This window comes from Sus scrofa, chromosome 3 (genome assembly GCF_000003025.6).
Source record: "Sus scrofa isolate TJ Tabasco breed Duroc chromosome 3, Sscrofa11.1, whole genome shotgun sequence".
In the NCBI taxonomy this organism is placed as follows: Eukaryota; Metazoa; Chordata; class Mammalia; order Artiodactyla; family Suidae; genus Sus; species Sus scrofa.
The window spans coordinates 35,031,829-35,048,644 of record NC_010445.4 but is presented as its reverse complement, the minus strand read 5'-3'; the positions used below and the strand labels follow the sequence as shown (position 1 = coordinate 35,048,644).

General features: G+C 45.5%; 1 protein-coding gene across 17 annotated transcripts in view; it reads left to right on the top strand.

The window, feature by feature from the left end:
• Nucleotides 1-16,816, top strand: part of RBFOX1 (RNA binding protein, fox-1 homolog 1) — a 2,271,070-nt gene that overhangs the window by 2,161,128 nt on the left and 93,126 nt on the right. For 16 of the 17 annotated variants that reach the window (XR_002342915.1, XM_021088065.1, XM_021088063.1 and 13 more), the window contains one exon: nucleotides 14,942-15,022. The exons of the other annotated variant lie outside the window; for it this stretch is intronic. Coding sequence is in view for 15 of the 16 variants with exons in the window: in XM_021088065.1 (XP_020943724.1) it covers nucleotides 14,942-15,022 (81 nt within the window). In the remaining variant the exon portion in view is untranslated. The remainder of the gene's footprint in view (nucleotides 1-14,941; nucleotides 15,023-16,816) is intronic. 17 annotated transcript variants of the gene reach the window in all.

The following is a 16,816-nucleotide window of genomic DNA, read 5'->3' as shown; positions in this document are numbered from 1 at the left end:
GGTTTATGAAAAATTAATAAAGCCGGTGGAAAATGGAATCCAGCATCTACATTAGCTATTTACACCAAAAGAATCAGCCAGAATTAATTATGCCGCGTGCTACATGCTAATGAGTTTTTCATTAAACTGGATACCATTATGGAAACTCAACAAGGATTAGTCAAAGAATAATGCCAACGGCTGTTATTTTTTTGAGAGATTAAATTAGTTAATGGGTTATACATTGAAATCTGATACAAAGGTTAATCGAAGTGCACTCATCGTTGTATTAAACCCAGTGTCATTTTTGAAAACACAAACACCCCCAAATCATTGGTAATCCCTCTGGAAAAAAATATGAATCTATTTGTATGTCTCTAGTATGTGTGTGATATATGTGTGGTATTATAAAGACTGAAACCCTCTGTATTCGTTCTCTGTCATATTTGAAAACAATTTTCACAAGGTGAAAGAGGCTCATGGTTTCAGCCCCTAGGTGTGGTGTGTGTGTGTGTGTGTGAGTGTGTGTTTATAGTGTAGGAGGCCCATTTAAACAAATGTATCCGATTACTCTTTGAGCAATTCAAAGTTGAAGTAAATGTAGCATTTTCTGCTCTCACCAAAAGAGTGAGGTCAGGATTTTAAATCTGGGGTAAGAAGGAAACAAGGTGAATCTCTACAGCCATCCCACAAATACGCTCTATTTCCTCCTAAAAGTCAGTTCCGTAGCAGTAAGTGAACTACAAGAGAGGGCCACTAGGGAGGGCTTTCTAGAAGGCTTTTTGGACTCTCATAGCGTCGTAGAGGCTCTTGCACCTGGAAGGTGAGAGACAGAGAGGGAGGAAGACCGTCTGGCTTCTTGGTGGAGTCTTGTAAACGCCACTGGCTTCAGCCAAAGCACAATTTCTAATTCGTTGTTTTTTTCTCCTGAGCAGAGATCGCACCCTGAAATATCTTTAGAAGCAGACTGTCATATACGTGAGTGAAGTGTGCAAACTGGAGGCGACATGTCTCCATTATAGCAGGAATGTTTTCTCCCCATCACTCTGGCTAGTCCTGCCAGACAAGGATACCAGCCTGAACCCATGTGGCCCCATCTCCTGTTTCTTCAAGAGAAGCCAGACATCTGCCTTGTAACTTTAAACCTCCCAAATGTAAATGTTCCCAATCTTAAGATGCTTTCTATTAATTCTATGCATTATGTTTGTGGCCAATCAAAGCGCTACAGTAGTTATCAATTTGCTACTCCATTTTTACAAAAAATAAAAGTAAAAAAAGAAGAGTACCTGTTGTAGCTCCTCAGGTTAAGAACCTGGCTAGTATCCATGAGGACGCAGGTTTGATCCCTGGCCTCAGTCAGTGGGTTAAGGATCTGGCATTGCCACAGGCTGTGGCGTAGGCTGGCAGGTCCAGATCCAGTTCAGCCCCTAGCCTGGGAACGTCCATATACCACAGTTGCGGGCTTAAAAAGAAAAAAACCAAGAGAACAAAGTCCCCAAAGGGCCATAGTTTGAGATTCAAAATAATAATAATTACAATTTCTGTTATTATTATTACTTATTATCTACTTTTATTATTAATTACTTATTATCTACTTTTTGCCAGACCCTTTCATGTAAGAGTTCTAATCCTTAAAACACTACTTGATGACGTAGGTTGTCCTGTCCCTACTTTGCAGATGTGAAAACGGAATCTCCAGGATGTTCAAAGCAAGGTCAAAGAAACTTCTAGTCAGTGAGGCTAGACTACTTCTAAAAGGTTGTACAGCCCATGTTTTTCCAGCTGCATTGTAAGAGCTTAAGGGTTCATTATTTCTCCTCTCTGTGTTTTCTTCCTCTGTGTCTTATTTCTACTTTGCAAGTGCGATTTTCTTATCTGCAGAGGATGCATCCTGCCCAGAGGCTTCCTTGGTTGGACTTAAAACTCTATTACAGATTCTTTAAGATGATCAGGAGCGTCTCGCTAACGTGCTTAGCCTGGAAGAATCAGGTATTTTTAGCTAGAAGATGACTGCAGAATCTTTCGACATGGTTTTGCTGAAATGGGGTTGGTGAATATTTATCATTTCAAAGTTGGAGAGGCTGTTTAATCAACGCAGGACCGCGTATCACCATTGAGAAGCTCAGAAGAGAGTCTGAGCGTTGGAGTCATGCAAACTGGCTCAGATTTCAATTGCATCTCTTTTTTTCCCTTCTCATCTTTAGTTCCCTTGTAGATTTAATAAGAAAAAGTCATAGTGCTTGCAGAATAGACGTGGTGTGGGACCAGAAACTCAGGGGCATCTTTTTTTTTTTTGCCATTTCTTGCGCTGCTCCCACGGCACATGGAAGTTCCCGGGCTAGGGGTCAAATCGGAGCTGTAGCCACTGGCCTACGCCAGAGCCACAGCAACGCGGGATCTGAGCCACGTCTGCAACCTACACCACAGCTCATGGCAACACCGGATCCTTAATGCACTGAGCAAGGCCAGGGATCAAACCTGCAACTTCATGGTTCCTAGTCAGATTCGTTAACCACTGAGCCACAATGGGAACTCCAAGGGGCATCTTAATGGTCAGTCTGATTAATGTCAGCAGTACTTGAGATTGTTGATTTAGTCCCTACATAAACATTTTCCTGTTGTTAGCAGCCCAAGAATCTCCTGGGAGCTCATTAAAACACAGAAAACTCTCAGGCCACACCCCATACCTACTAGATAAGAATCTGCATTTTAAACTGGTCTCCCCTCCCCCTGCGCCCCCACATCGATTCAGTGCATATTAGCATTTGAGAAGCAAAGCTCTAGAACGGTCCTTATCTATATATTGACACTCAAACTGAGAAGGGCAAATGCCTTAGGAAGTAAAAAGTTATTTTCATTGGTTTTGTTGTAGTTGAATTGCTATTCTTCCACAAATACCTTATGGGACCATATTTCTCCTTATGCCATGGTCTTGATCATCAAGTAATGTAAAATAAACTTTGGGCAAGTATTAAAAAACATGACTTTAGATGTTCATTTTTAGCAAAACTGAAATAAAATTAAATTTTTTGTGAGTACTGATAAAATGATACCTTCTGAAATTTTTAGTAATAGCTTCCTGGGGAGGGGATAATGTTGTCCTGAGAGACAATTATTAGTAGTATTGTTCCAAATAGGAAGTAAACATTGGAACAGGACCCCCCAACGTTATTCTGTAAAGGTCCAGACAGCAAATATTTTTGTCTTTACAGGCCATACATTCTCTGTTGCAGGTACTTAGCTCTGTCCTTGTCAAAGCAGCCTTAAAGAATATGCAAGTGAATGAGTGTGGCTGTGTTTCTATAAAACTTTATTGAGAGATACTGAAATTGGAATTTTATATAATTTTCACTTGTCACCAAATATTACTCTCATGTGGATTTTCTTTCTCAACCATAAAAAAATTAATTTTTCTTCACTCGTAGCTGTATGAAGAAGGTAGTATGCCTGTTGTGTCCAAAAGAGACTGTAGTTTGCCTGCAGCTGATTTGCAACATTAGCCTCAAGTTCGTGGGTCTAGGAATCTAGTTGTTTTATTTTGCATTCAGCACCACAGTAATTCTTTCTGTGTGACTTTGGGCAAAATCCTGAAACTCTCTCTGTCTCAATATCCTCATCCATTAGATGGGTGTCATTGACCTATTTTATAGGATTATAAGTAGAGGCTAATCCAAATTAAACTAAACACTTGCCTGGCACTTAGCAAGTCTTCAGTAAGTAATTTTGGAGATTGTTACTGTAACTTTTGAGGATCTTATATGTTTATTATCATAATGAGTCATCAAATATTTTCTTTTCCTTTTTTTTCTTTTTTGGGCCATACCTGTGGCATATGGAAAGAACACAGGCTAGGGGTCAAATTGGAGCTGTAGCTACCAGCCTATGCCACAGCCACAGCAACTTGAGATCCGAGCCCCATCTGTGGCCTACACCACAGATCACAGCAATGCCAGATCCTTAACCCACTTAGGGGGGCCAGGGATCAAACCCATGTCCTTATGGATACTAGTCAGGTTCATTTCCACTGAGCCACAATAGGAACTCTCAAATATTTTCTTAAAAGCCTCTATTAGCCTAAATTTGGGAGGCAATAGAATAAAATAATGGGCAAGTGAATCATGTTTTTTAAACAACAAAGAATCAGGGAGAAAGTTTTACAGAGATCTGATGTGCTCTCCTTGCAACTTTTATTCTGCAATTATGTGGAAAGAAAAAAAATGATGTGATTTTTTCTAAATAGGAAAATCAAAACTTATAAATAAATTGGAATGAGGGATTATTTACACTATAGACAGATTCACTCCAGGGCTCCTTTAAATATGGAAATCCCCTGGCACAATTAAAACACGATTTGCTTTATAAGAATTAAATATACATGCAACATTTTCTGCAGCCTCTGTGCCTAAATGAAAATACCTCTGTACTTAGAACGTTACCATAACCCTTCAGAGAGGCTCATCTTTCAGGCATATAGAAAAGCTTTAGGTATTAGCTGTGAAAATATTCTTACATGGATTAGCTTAATGCTAGTCTATGTTCAAAAATGCGTAACTGTAAAAGCCAAAATCGTCCACAGCCCATCAGGGCTTTGGAGAAATGTGTCAATTGGAAGCAGTAACCTCCATCGGCAGGGACCACATGGCAACCTCCCAGGCCTCTAGGTAGAACAGAAGTGTGTTGCTTATAGAAGGCTTCATTGGGACCCTCGTGATAACGCCTCATCAATCTTCAAGGGAGGGGTCATGATGAGGTAGGTGGGTGTTCTGGTCTCCCAGGGCCCTCCCACCAGAGTGTCGCAAATGGGTGTTTTCAACCACAGAAGTTTATTTTCTCCCACTTCTGGAGGCTGTCTGATTAAGGTGTTGGCAGGCCTGATTTCTTCTGAGATCTTTCTCCTTGAGTCGAAGAAGCCCTTCTCCTGTGCCTTTACATGATCCTCGCTCTGTGTCTGTGTCCTGATTTATTCTGCTTCTGAGGGCATGAGTCATAGGAATTAGGTTCTCCCCTAATTTCAGCTTAATCACCTCTTTAAAGATGCTTTCTCCAAACCCAGTTACATCCTGAGGTCCTGGATGTGAGGACTTCAATGTATAATGTTTGAAGGGACATCTCAGCCCCTAGCAGGAGTACATCTGTCTTCCTCTGGGTGGGAAGCCAAGGATGGCCTCTCTAGGATTTTGCTGTTGGTCTTTTGCGTGCCTCCTTCCCCAGCCTGCCTCCGGAGACTTTGACACAGAAGCCCAGACTAGAAGGGAGGAACTCTTTTTTTGAGGGGGGGCTGTTGTTTGAAAGGCTCCAAAGCAAAGGCAAAACTGGCCAGTGTACAAAAGGGTAAAGATAAGAAGTAAAGAAATTCTACCTCTTTGCCCACGGAAGTATTCCGATGAGATATATTGAGCCCTTTTCATTTTTCTTCTAAATACATGGAGATGACCTAAGGCCTGGTTTACTCCCAGCCCATCTGCAGGGTTCCTGATGGAAATGCAAATTTCCAACCCGCTGCGTCAGTCTTTTGGGCTGGGGCCTGAGGGGGTGGATCATTTCCTAATTCTCTCCACCTGGTCCTTAAACACTGGAGGCTTTGAAAACCTCTGATTTAAGGGAGAGAAGAGTTCAGGGCATTGAGGTTTGGGGGGCTGGCGCGTCTCCAGTGTTCACAAAAGTGTGGTCCCCAGACAACATGAGAACTTGTTAAACACGCAAGTTCCCAGGCTCCACCCCTGACCTGTGGACTCAGAAGCCCGGGACTGGGGTCCAGCGTTCTGTTTGACCAGAACCAGCTATCTGGGTGAGCAGCTCTCTCAATGGCTCCTTCCTGCCAAGGGATTCCAGTGATGCAGGTGTTTACAAGAACCAGAAGAACCAGAAGGGTTCTTGAGTGATGGCCAACCCATCACTGCTCCTACAGGAAAGAAGTCCATGAGTTTCTGTTTCAGGGAGGTCTCCCCGTCTTCCCAGCTCACAGTTTATTCTTTCAATCATAACCAGCATTTTCCTACTTTAATTCTAATTAAAAATAGGAGTTCCTGCAATGACGCAGTGAGTTAAAAAATCCAACTGCAGTGGCTCTGGTCACTGTGGAGGTGCCCAGTGCAGTAGGTTAAAGGATCTATCATTGCCACAGCTGTGGCATAGGTCACAGCAACAGCTCAGATTCAATCCCTGGCCTGAGAACGTCCATATATCACAGGTGTAGACATTAAAAACATTTTTTTTAAATAAAAAGCTTTAGGAGTTCCCGTCGTGGCTCAGCGGAAACAAATCCGACTGGGAACCGTGAGGTTTCAGGTTCCATCCCTGGCCTCGCTCAGTGGGTTAAGGATCTGGTGTTGCTGTGGGTCTGGTGTAGGTCACAGACGCAGCTTGGATCTGGCATTGCTGTGGCTGTGCTGTAGGCTGGCAGCTACAGCTCTGGTTCAACCCCTAGCCTGGGAACCTCCATATGCCGTGTATACGACCCTAAAAAGCAAAAAACAAAAAACAAACAAAAAAAAAACTTAAATGAAAAGCTTTAAAAATCGTTCAGTGGCCATGGAAGCAGGAAGGCGCCATTGAGAGAGCTGCTCACCCAGACAGCTGGTTTCTTCTCTGGAATTTGCCTCTGATTGATGATAAGACTTTTCACAAATGACATCCCTGTTCTGTACCTCCTTTTGTTCCAGTCTATTAAAAAAGAACTAATACTGTCTGACCCTTCTTATTAGGGAGAGACCAATGTCGTATCAACACTCTGGTCAATATTAAATAAAGTTTCTTTCTTTATATGAAATCAAAATATTATTTCTGGTAGGGATTCCTGTTCTTCTGGAGCATTTCCGGTTCTGAGGGCAATGCATAGCAGAGAGAGGGAATACCTGTTTTCCCAAGGTCACAATAGTCATAGTCACATCTAGTAAAAATTGTTCCAAAATTTCTTTTAAATTTTATTCATCTCAGCAAGCAAAGTAACTAACCATGACGTCTCAGACTTGGGTTAGATGTTCAGAATTATTTCCTTGTTCTTTTTCTTGCGTGTATCTTTGTTCCTGAACATATGAGTATTTAAACTGTTGTCCTTGTTGGAGTTCCTGGAATGGCGCAGTGGAAACGAATCCAACTAGGAACCGTGAGATTACTGGTTCAATCCTTGGCCTCGCTCAGTGGATCTGGCATGGCTGTGGCTGTGGCGTAGGCCAGCAGCTGTAGCTCCGATTAGACCCCTAGCCTGGGAACCTCCATATGCCACAGGTGCAGCCCTAAAAAGACAAAAAAAAAAAAAGTGTTGTCCTTGTGAACAGCAGATGGGGTTCAGCAGGTGCACCCCAGAACCCACACAGTGGACACATAGTACGTCTCAGTGGATGCCTGATGAATGAATGCCAGTACTCAGAGCCCTGTCTCTCCTGAGCTGAGCTCTAGGGATAGGACTGAAACTCTGCAACTGTCCTCTGCATTCACTCAGCATTTACCTGCAGCACTTCCCACCAACCCCACCGCCCCACCCTGCTCAATTCATCCTTCTTTCCAGAGTTACTAGGTGTCGGCGAGGGGAAATTTTCCCCCCAGCCCTCCTGAGTTCTTGTGGCTGGTCTAATAATAACATTGACACAAGACAGATGAACAGGGAAAGAGCCAAAATGTTTTTGACTGTGCCCGCAGCATGCAGAAGTTCCCAGGCCAGGGATCGAACCCGTGCCACAGCAGTGACAAGGCTGGATCGTTAATACTCCGAGCCACCAGGGGAACTCCCCAAAGAAACAAATTTTAATGCGTGTACACAGAGGTCCCATAGAAATGAGAACTAAGAAGTAGTCAAACAGGCAGCTTTTCTACCTTTTAGACAAAGAAAGAGTAAATGTTGAGACATTGTCAGCACTAAGAAACTTAGGCTTTGGATGCTCAGTAAAGAATCTAAACAGGAATTCCCATTGTAGCGCAGCAGAAAAGAATCCCACTAGTGTCCATAAGGATGTTGATCCTGGCCTCGCTCAGTGGATTATGGATCCAGTGTTGCTATGAGCTGTGGTGTAGGTCGCAGACACAGCCCAGATACCAATGCAACTGTAGCTCCCATAAGACGCTTAGGGACTTCCATATGCCACGGGTGCGGCCCTAAAAAAGAAAAAAGAAAAAAAAAAAAAAAAAGAATCTAAACAGAGTTAGGGCTTGAGGTAGTAAATTAAAGAAAATACAAGATCTGTTTAAGATACAAGGTTTCTTTGCCTGGAATTCCCCTGTCTCTGGGTGAGTTCCCTTATCACCAGATGCAGAAGTGATTGGGAGGGGACCTTTCATGTGCAAGATTTATTTCTTGCTTTCAGGGAGGCAGAGCGAAGGGTGAGATTTCTTACGTAACTTTAAATCGAAATAATCACTACGCCATTGAGGCACATTGTGGGGCAGGCTGCCCCGGACCCCAGCCTAGGCCAAGTGACGTCAAGAAAGCGGGTCTCCAGCAAAGATCTCAATATTCAGGTGACCCTGGACTAGCACCTGTTAGGGTCTATGGAGGGCAGGGAGCATGTGACAGGCACAGACCCTCATGTGGCAGGTGCTCCTAAATTATCATTGGCTCTTAGATATTTTATACCGTTTTTTTTGGTTTGTGTCTTTGTCTTTTGCATTTCAACACAGATAACAGCATCTTCCCCCAAATCTCCCAGCCCATCTTCATCTTGGAGGTAATGAAGTGAATCAGTCATTCCCAGTTGCTAGGAACTCAGAACGTGTCTCTGACTTTTTTTTTTTTTAATTCAGAAATTTTAGGAAGGGGCTAGGCATTCACCCTGGGCTAGCTTTTAGCTCTGCCTGTTTGCTATTAAAGTGGAGGGGCAGTCATTGCAAAAGAGCCTTTCTTTTTCTCCTTTCCCTTTAACAGTCCAATTTTATTTCTTCAAACTGTACCAGGGCTGCCTGTCAGAATCCCTTCCCACAGCTTCTCTCCTCCGTTGCGTCCTACCTCTCAGCCTAGGCCCCTGGACCCATGGGAACAGAATGATGAGTAAGACGTGATTCCCAACCGCTTCAAGCTCAGGGCGTCCGTGGGGAAGATACTCGTTAAATAGACCGTGGCAATACAACCTAGAGGAGGAGAGGAGGAAAGCTGGACCTGGCAGGCAAATAGATCCCCCATTTCTAGGAGGAGGAGAAGTCACAGCCTGCTGGGAAGGGAGGGGGATTCTCTGGGGAGGTGGGGAGGGGAAGGGCTTCCTGGGAGAAGAACCAGCGGGTTCAAAGGCCAGAGGTGTGAGACCATACCCTCCTTCCAGTTGCTTTGAACTGGCAGCAGAGTAAAAGTTGTAGATACATTCTCCTTCCTGTCTGTGGTAGGAAACACCCGGCTGGACTTCTCTCTGCCCCTCCAGGGGCCAGGAATGGTCCTGGACCTGAGGGAGCATTCAGAGAAGGAAGGCCTTGGGTTGCCCCAAGCCATGGACCGTCTTGGACAACGCCTATCTAAGACACAGACCCTGGCTCATCCTCCCCCAGGGAGATGCCAGACTGCCTGAGAGCCACCCTGTGGATCAACATCTTGCTGGAATTGGGGATGTTAATACCTGTGGCCCTCTGGGTAGCTAGTGAGCTTGGAAGGCTATGGAAAAGGCTCCGAGGATCTCAAGATGACCTGTCCCATGGAGCCCCATCCCCGCCCACTGCAGGGAGAGTCATCCCATGTTCCAGGTGGCCCAGCTTTCATCTAAACTGGATGAGTCGTTAACGATCCGGCATTGCCGTGAGCTGTGGTGTAGGCTGCAGACGCGGCTCGGATCCCGAGTTGCTGTGGCTCTGGTGTAGGCCGGTGGCTACAGCTCCCATTAGACCCCTGGCCTGGGAACCACCACATGCTGCGGGAGCGGCCCCAGAAATAGCAAAAAGACAAAAAAAAAAAAAAATTTCTTTGGAGTTCCCGTCATGGCGCAGTGGTTAACGAATCCGACTAGGAACCATGAGGTTGTGGGTTCGGTCCCTGCCCTTGCTCAGTGGGTTGATGATCCGGCGTTGCTGTGAGCTGTGGTGTAGGTTGCAGACGCGGCTGGGATCCTGCGTTGCTGTGGCTCTGGTGTAGGCCGGTGGCTACAGCTCCGATTAGACCCCTAGCCTGGGAACCTCCACATGCAGTGGAAGCAGCCCAAAGAAATAGCAAAAAATAAATAAATAAATAAATAAATAAATAAACTGGATGAGTCAACCTTCAAAGAACCAGGAAAGAGGAGGAAACAGTGTATCTGTGAACAGTAGGCATGTAAATCCCCAGCTGTAAACAAGGGACAGAGGACTGCTTGGGAACAGCACGATGCTTAGCAAAGAAAATAGAAATGAAGTGGTCTTTTAAAAAACATTGTAATTCAATCATATTCATTAATCCCTCTGAGGGTCAGGGATTTTGCTAGGGGCTATGGATAAAAAAAAAAAATGAGTATGATTTGGCTCTGATCCAGGGAGATTCAACGTAGCTAAGGAGACCAATATGTAAATAAAAGGTTGTAATACAGCGTAGATCAAAGGATCTACTAGGCAGATTTGTTTAAGTTGGATAGGAGCATTGAAGAGGGAGTAATTAATTAACTCCTGGGGACTGGGAATTGAGGAGGTGACTTTTATAACAAGGCAGAAGGGTTGGGGTGGGGGAGAACCTTTTTTTTTAATTCAGTTGAAATGCATGCATTTGCAATGTTCAACCCTATTTGACGTAAGGAAGGTCAATTTCATATGGTTTGACCTAACAGGAAGAGCAGGGATAGGATACAAGTTTCATCCTATTCACCAACCCCCATCTAATGGTAGTAACTGCCTAGAAACTGGTGTTAAGAATGAGGCTGAGGCAGTTCCCCTTGTGGCACAGTGGTTAACAAATCCGACTGGTATTCACGAGGACGTGGGTTCGATCCCTGGCACCGCTCAGTGGGCGTCGCTGTGACCTGTGGTGTAGGTTGCAGATGTGCGGCTTGGATCCCAAGTGGCTCTGGTGTAGGCCAGCCGCTACAGCTCTGATTCAACCCCTGGCCTGGGAACCTCCATGTGCCGGGGTGTGGCCCTAAAAAGACAAAAATAAAAATAAAAAATTAAAATAAAATAAAAAGAATGATGCTGAGGATTCCAGGCTAATAAGAAAGGATGCAGTTGAAATCGATGGCTTCTCCTGGCTAAGGAATGGGTAGATAGTGGGATAAATTGCACATAGTTGCCATCCTTAAATTCTAAGCAGCTTTATAAGCAAAGAAATAGAGGTCTGAGAAATACAGGATGTTGCCGCGGTAAGAGAGAATTCATAGCATTCGTAGCTAGGTGGTCTGTCTGTGTTGGAGGGGTGGTGGGGGTTAGAGAGATTTATGAGAAAGCTCCATTGATGCTGTATCATAAAGTGCCTTGAATGACCTTGCAAACACTCTTCATACAGTTGTGTGTACCTATTATCTACGTGACTTTTTAAAACACACATTGCTTACCACCACCCAAAAAACACACAGAGGTTACAGTGTTCTCTGCCACCTTGGTTTTCTTTAACTCGGAACTTTCTTGTTAAGAAAAGGTCACAAAGCACAAAGAGAATATACAATAAGTACTTTGCAAGTTAAATTGGAAGATGTTTTTAGGTAAAATAAAAACCAAGACCCACGACGGTATAAATTTTGTTTTACAAAGGTCAAAATCATTGCATGAAGATTTTTTTTTTTTCTATTGCGACTAAGAGGACACCCAGAGAAGTTATTTCAGTCTAGTTTCTCAGAATCCACAGCATAAGAAAATTAGGAAAGCTTCATTATGGGATTTTAGGACTTAGCTTTCTAGACACACTCTGTGCTGTACCCTACCAGGATTCTCTAAATTACTGAGCATAGTATTAAAAATTGACCCTTGACCATTAAAACCAGCACAATATTGAAATGCCCTTCTGAATCATGTTTTTGCTACAGTTATTTTTCTTTGGAAACCTAGGCATCCCAAGAAACTTCAGGCTAGGGGTCGAATTGGAGCTATAGCTGCCGGCCTACACCACAGCCACAGCAAAGCCAGATCCTTAACCCACTGAGCAAGGCCAGGGACCGAATCCGTGTCTTCAAAGATGCTAGTCTGGTTGATTAACCACTGAGCCATGATGGGAACTCCCAGATCTCTTTTTTAAAGTGGTTTTGTTGGAGTTCCTGTTGTGGCTCAGTGGTTAAGGAATCCGACTAAGAACCATGAGGTTGTGGGTTCGATCCCTGGCCTCGCTCAGTGGGTTAATGATCCAGCGTTGCCGTGAGCTGTGGTGTAGGTTGCAGACGCAGCTCGGATCCCATGTTGCTGTGGCCCTGACGTAGGCCAGCGGCTACAGCTCCGATTGGACCCCTAGCCTGGGAATCTACACATGCCGCGGAAGCGGCCCTGGAAATGGCAAAAAGACAAAAAATAAAAAAATAAAGTGGTTTTGTTTTTGTTTTTTTTTTTTTTTTTTTTTTGGCCACATCCACAGCATGTGGAAGTTTGGGGGCCAGGAATTGTACCTGTGCCACAGCAGCAACTCCACACCAAATCCATAACCCACTGTCCCACCAGGCGATGCCCTTAAAGAGGATTTAACCAGGCAGTTTTCTCATGATGCACCTGCCTGGGTTCCTCCCCAGAAGATTCTGATTGGGTAGCTCTCTGCCTATCCTGTGCAAGTATTAGTTTCTTGCTAAGATTTCTAAAGCTGAGCATAAGCTTGCAGAAACCCCCTGCAAAGTCAGAGTGCACTTCCTGATTACATCAGAAGAGAGGTTAGGACGTGTCCTTTCTCGCAGGCAGCCTGCCTCCTGTGGGTTGACTCTGGATCCCACGGCCCATGATCCATGATCCGGCATTTGATTTGTTTGCTCTTAATCCCTATCCTGTGCCACTTTCCTGCCAGAACTGGGGAAACCAACCAACGAGAAAGTAGACCACGTGAAGTCTCCTCTTATACGTTAGGAAAAATGATGTTGAAATAAAATAGAATGAAGAAACAGCTGTCAGTTTGGCCAAGTCTGATCATGACACAGGAGCATCCAGACACTGTTTATATGTTTACTACCAGAGAGGGGCAGTGACTTTCCCTCTTATATCCAGGCTTTTGTGGGAGGAGGGGAAAGAGAGGTGCTGGTCCCCAGTGATCAGCACGGAGTAGCAGGTTAATCTCGAGGAAGATGAGGGACCTTGTTTGGACAGAACTTCTCTCCAGGGGCTACTTCTCCTTGTCAAAGACCAGGTGGAGATGACTGACCTCATGATGTGGGAAGGGTGGGGTGGCTTAGGGACATCAAGAGTCTTTATTTTCCCTGGAAGTAAAGTACAAAATCTAGAGAGAAACAGAAGGTAGAACCGGGGGAAGGTTTCCCAGCCCTTTTTAAGACACCCCTCTATTTCGGCTCAGTACCTGAAGGACAGTGGGTATGGAGACCCCACCCCCCGTGGAACTGTCCCTGGCTTTGTAGTTCAGGACAGATGACCTAATGCCATGGTGTGGCAGCCCCTCTATCTTTGGCGAATGCCCCCACCCTGACCCCACCACATCATTCTAAATGTCTTAACTACCTTTTGTGACATTGGGAAATATAGCAGAGGTGTGCAGAATCCCTCCCCAGGTCAAGTCTCCAAGGATACAAGTGAGCATACGGAAGGCAGGGCTGCTCCTCCCAGGGATCGCTTCCCAGCTGGGGGGAACGACAGGAGAACGCAGGGACAAAAAAAAGGCAGCCGACCTTGCCTGGCCGGGGAAGGAGACGGGAACCGCAGGAACCCAGGTCCATCATCAGTCAGGGGTTACAACTCCTCACACGTCTCTCTCTCACTCATTACAAAGTCTTTGAGTCTGAGCTTTGCAGCAGCAGGAGAGCAGAACTGAGACCCCGAAGGTTCCTGCCCCTGGTCATCCTTGCAGCGGGTGGTTCATGATATGTCGTGGATGGAGGAGGCATCGCAGGATTCCACTGCTCTTACCAGCTATAAAATTCCATTTTGCAAGGTTAGGTCCAAAGCCCTTTGCTTTAAGTCGGGCAGCCATCATCTCTGCAGTGCAGCCATGGTCCACAGGCTTAGGGAAGCAGCCTTCACGCTGGAAGGCAGAGAGATTTAGGGAAGGACCAGGAAACACAGAAGCCAAAGGTGGTCTCATCTGAGTCCAGCATGGGTCCAGGGTGGGTCCCAGAGATGGCAACATTGTGTTTATTTTTCCCCTTCCTTACTCCTCTTCTTCCTCTGAGAAACCAATTCAGAAAAACGAAGGTGGAGAGGAGAAAAAGTTTTCTTTAAACATGTCAATGCATGTCCTTTATGCAGTGATGGTGAAGTGCCAGCCCCTGGGTTGGGCACATCTCCACTTGTAGGATTCATAACCCTTCCTGGAGGTAGGTATATTCACCCTCATTTTCCAGATGGGAATCCTGAGGCACAGAGAGGTACAGTGATTTACCAAGATCACACAGCTAGGTCATATCTGAGTCAAGCTCTGATGTCTAGTTCTCTGATTTTTTTTTTTTTTAATCATTTTTGGCCACCCCCGAGGCATATGGAGCTCCCAGGTGAGGGATCAGATCTGAGCCGCAGTCATCACCCAGGCCGCAGCTGCAGCAGCACCTGATCCTTAACCCACTGTGCCGGCCCAGGGATCAAACCCTCCTTCCAGCGCTGCCAAGATGCCACTGATCCTGGTGTGCCACAGCAGGAGCTCCAAGTTCTCTGATATTTCTAAAGCCCGCTTTTGAGTATGCCATGCTGCTTTCATTCCTGACCTGAAGCAGGACCCCGCTACCCAAACCCCAGGCAAAGAGGAATGACATGGGCATTGTGGGCTGGGCGGGTGGGCTCCCTCTGACCCTCTTTGGCTAAGCAGGGGGCTTCCACGGGGGTCCCTGTCCCACGCCCGGGGAGCGGGGGGTGGCTGTGCTTTCACGTCTCTGCCTTTCTCGTTTGCATTGCCGTGATCTCTCAGGGGTAGCGTGCCTGTTCCCAAACCAGACACCATCTATCTCTCTCTCTTTCGTAGGCACGGTGCTGTTGTGCCAGGCGAACCAGGAGGGATCTTCCATGTACAGTGCCCCCAGTTCACTTGTATATACTTCCGCAAGTAAGCCCGCTGTTGTGGCTCTTTTTGTTTTGTGATATAAATCTGAATCCCATCACCTTCCCTGCCATGTAAGTTCTCTCCCCCTCCCTCTGCACCCCTCCTCCCTTGTGGCTCTCAACCAGGTGAAGTTGATTCTCATAAGCATGTCTTCGTTTTCCCTGTTGCCTTAGCATCCAACCCCTCTGCCCATCACGCCTGAATCCTCACTTCCCAGATGTCCCAGCCATTCTTTGTTAGACCTTTGTCAGGGGTGGGTGCAATGGATGGGACCTGGGGCTTTGGGTTGGGGGCAGTGGGTGGGGCGGAGGACATAGCTCCTTGCCTGACTTCCATCACAAATTACTATGCAAATAATTTGCAAATTACCATCGCAAGTTAGTGCCATGCAAATTGATGTGGAAATAATTTGAATAAAATATGCAAGCCATCCAAGTGGCACCCTCCCCTAGCAACAGGTGTTTAGTGGGTGCTCTTGAGCACAATTTTCTCTGTGGGAAATACTGCTAGCCTGTGACCAGTAACCTGTTGGCAAGGCTATATTATCCTTGGTGATTCCACTGAGAAGGAGAGAATGAGAGAAAAACGTGGTTCTCCCCCATTTAACTGGGTGAAAATAATAACAAAAAGGCCTAGGCATGGTTGTAGCCATCCACTGCTAGGGGGAGGAGACCAAAAGTAAACATGGGAGATAGATCATAGTATTGGGAAGGAAAAAAAAAAAAAAAAAAAAAAAAAAACAAGGATTTCTCTGCCTGGGTTGGATCCATCAAGGTCTATGCCTGGAGGTGGAATGCCCCACCCCCACCCCAATTCCCAGACCAAGTTGTAGAATAAAAATTCAGGCTGATTCCCCCATGGTTCTCTAGCTGGTCTGCCCAGTACAGCTGAGACCTCACCGTCTATTTCATATAGGGTGTCTGCACCCTGTGGAATGGCCATAACTGCCAAATAGTCTTGATTGAGATCAGTGATCAAACATGAGTCTGGGGTCCAGGGGCAAGCCGGCTAGAGAAGAAGGCAGGGGTGGGGTGGTGGGGAGCAGAGGCAGCAGGTTCAGGATCATCAGGAGGATGAGAAACAGAGTGGAATCTTCATCATGTACCAAGACTAAGCATCTCAGTCCTGAGACAAACCAAAGTCTTCGTTGTGGGGGCAAAGCTTAGACTCTGTCACAGGGAAGCCAAACACATAATGATTATGAGAAACCTGAGGGTCCCTAACAGCATCGGGTCATGGGGACCCCCACCTGTTTCTTCCAACCAGAGTACACTCTTCGACAGACACCAAAATCTAACCATACTGGCAAGAAATAATTCTTTCTGAATTTATGAAAATTGTCATATTGGGGTCCGGTTCGATGGTTTGCGTGTATCTCCTAGAACTAGAAAGTGACTGCACATTTCCACAGGCTTAACCTTGTTGAATCCTCAAAGTCTGCACCAGGTAGGTATTATAACCTTTGCTTTACAGCGGAGGAAATGGAGGGCACAGAGAGATGGAGGGGTTCACCCAGGATCACACAGCAGGACACGGTAGATTTGTTTTTTGTTTGTTTTTTTTTACCCTGGGGAGATTATTCAGGCTTTCTCTGCTTTTCTGGCTCCGTGTGACTCTAAACCTCATCATCATGCCATTGTACCCTTTCCTCTCTATCCACTTAATTTTCTGTAGGAGAGAGGGTGACCCAAAACTCAGGATAGGGTTAGTCCTGGAACATTATTTGGATTTTTCTCTAACACTGTTATTCTCTAGAACTTTCTGGGGTGAAGTGTTCTGTATCTGCTCTGATCAGTA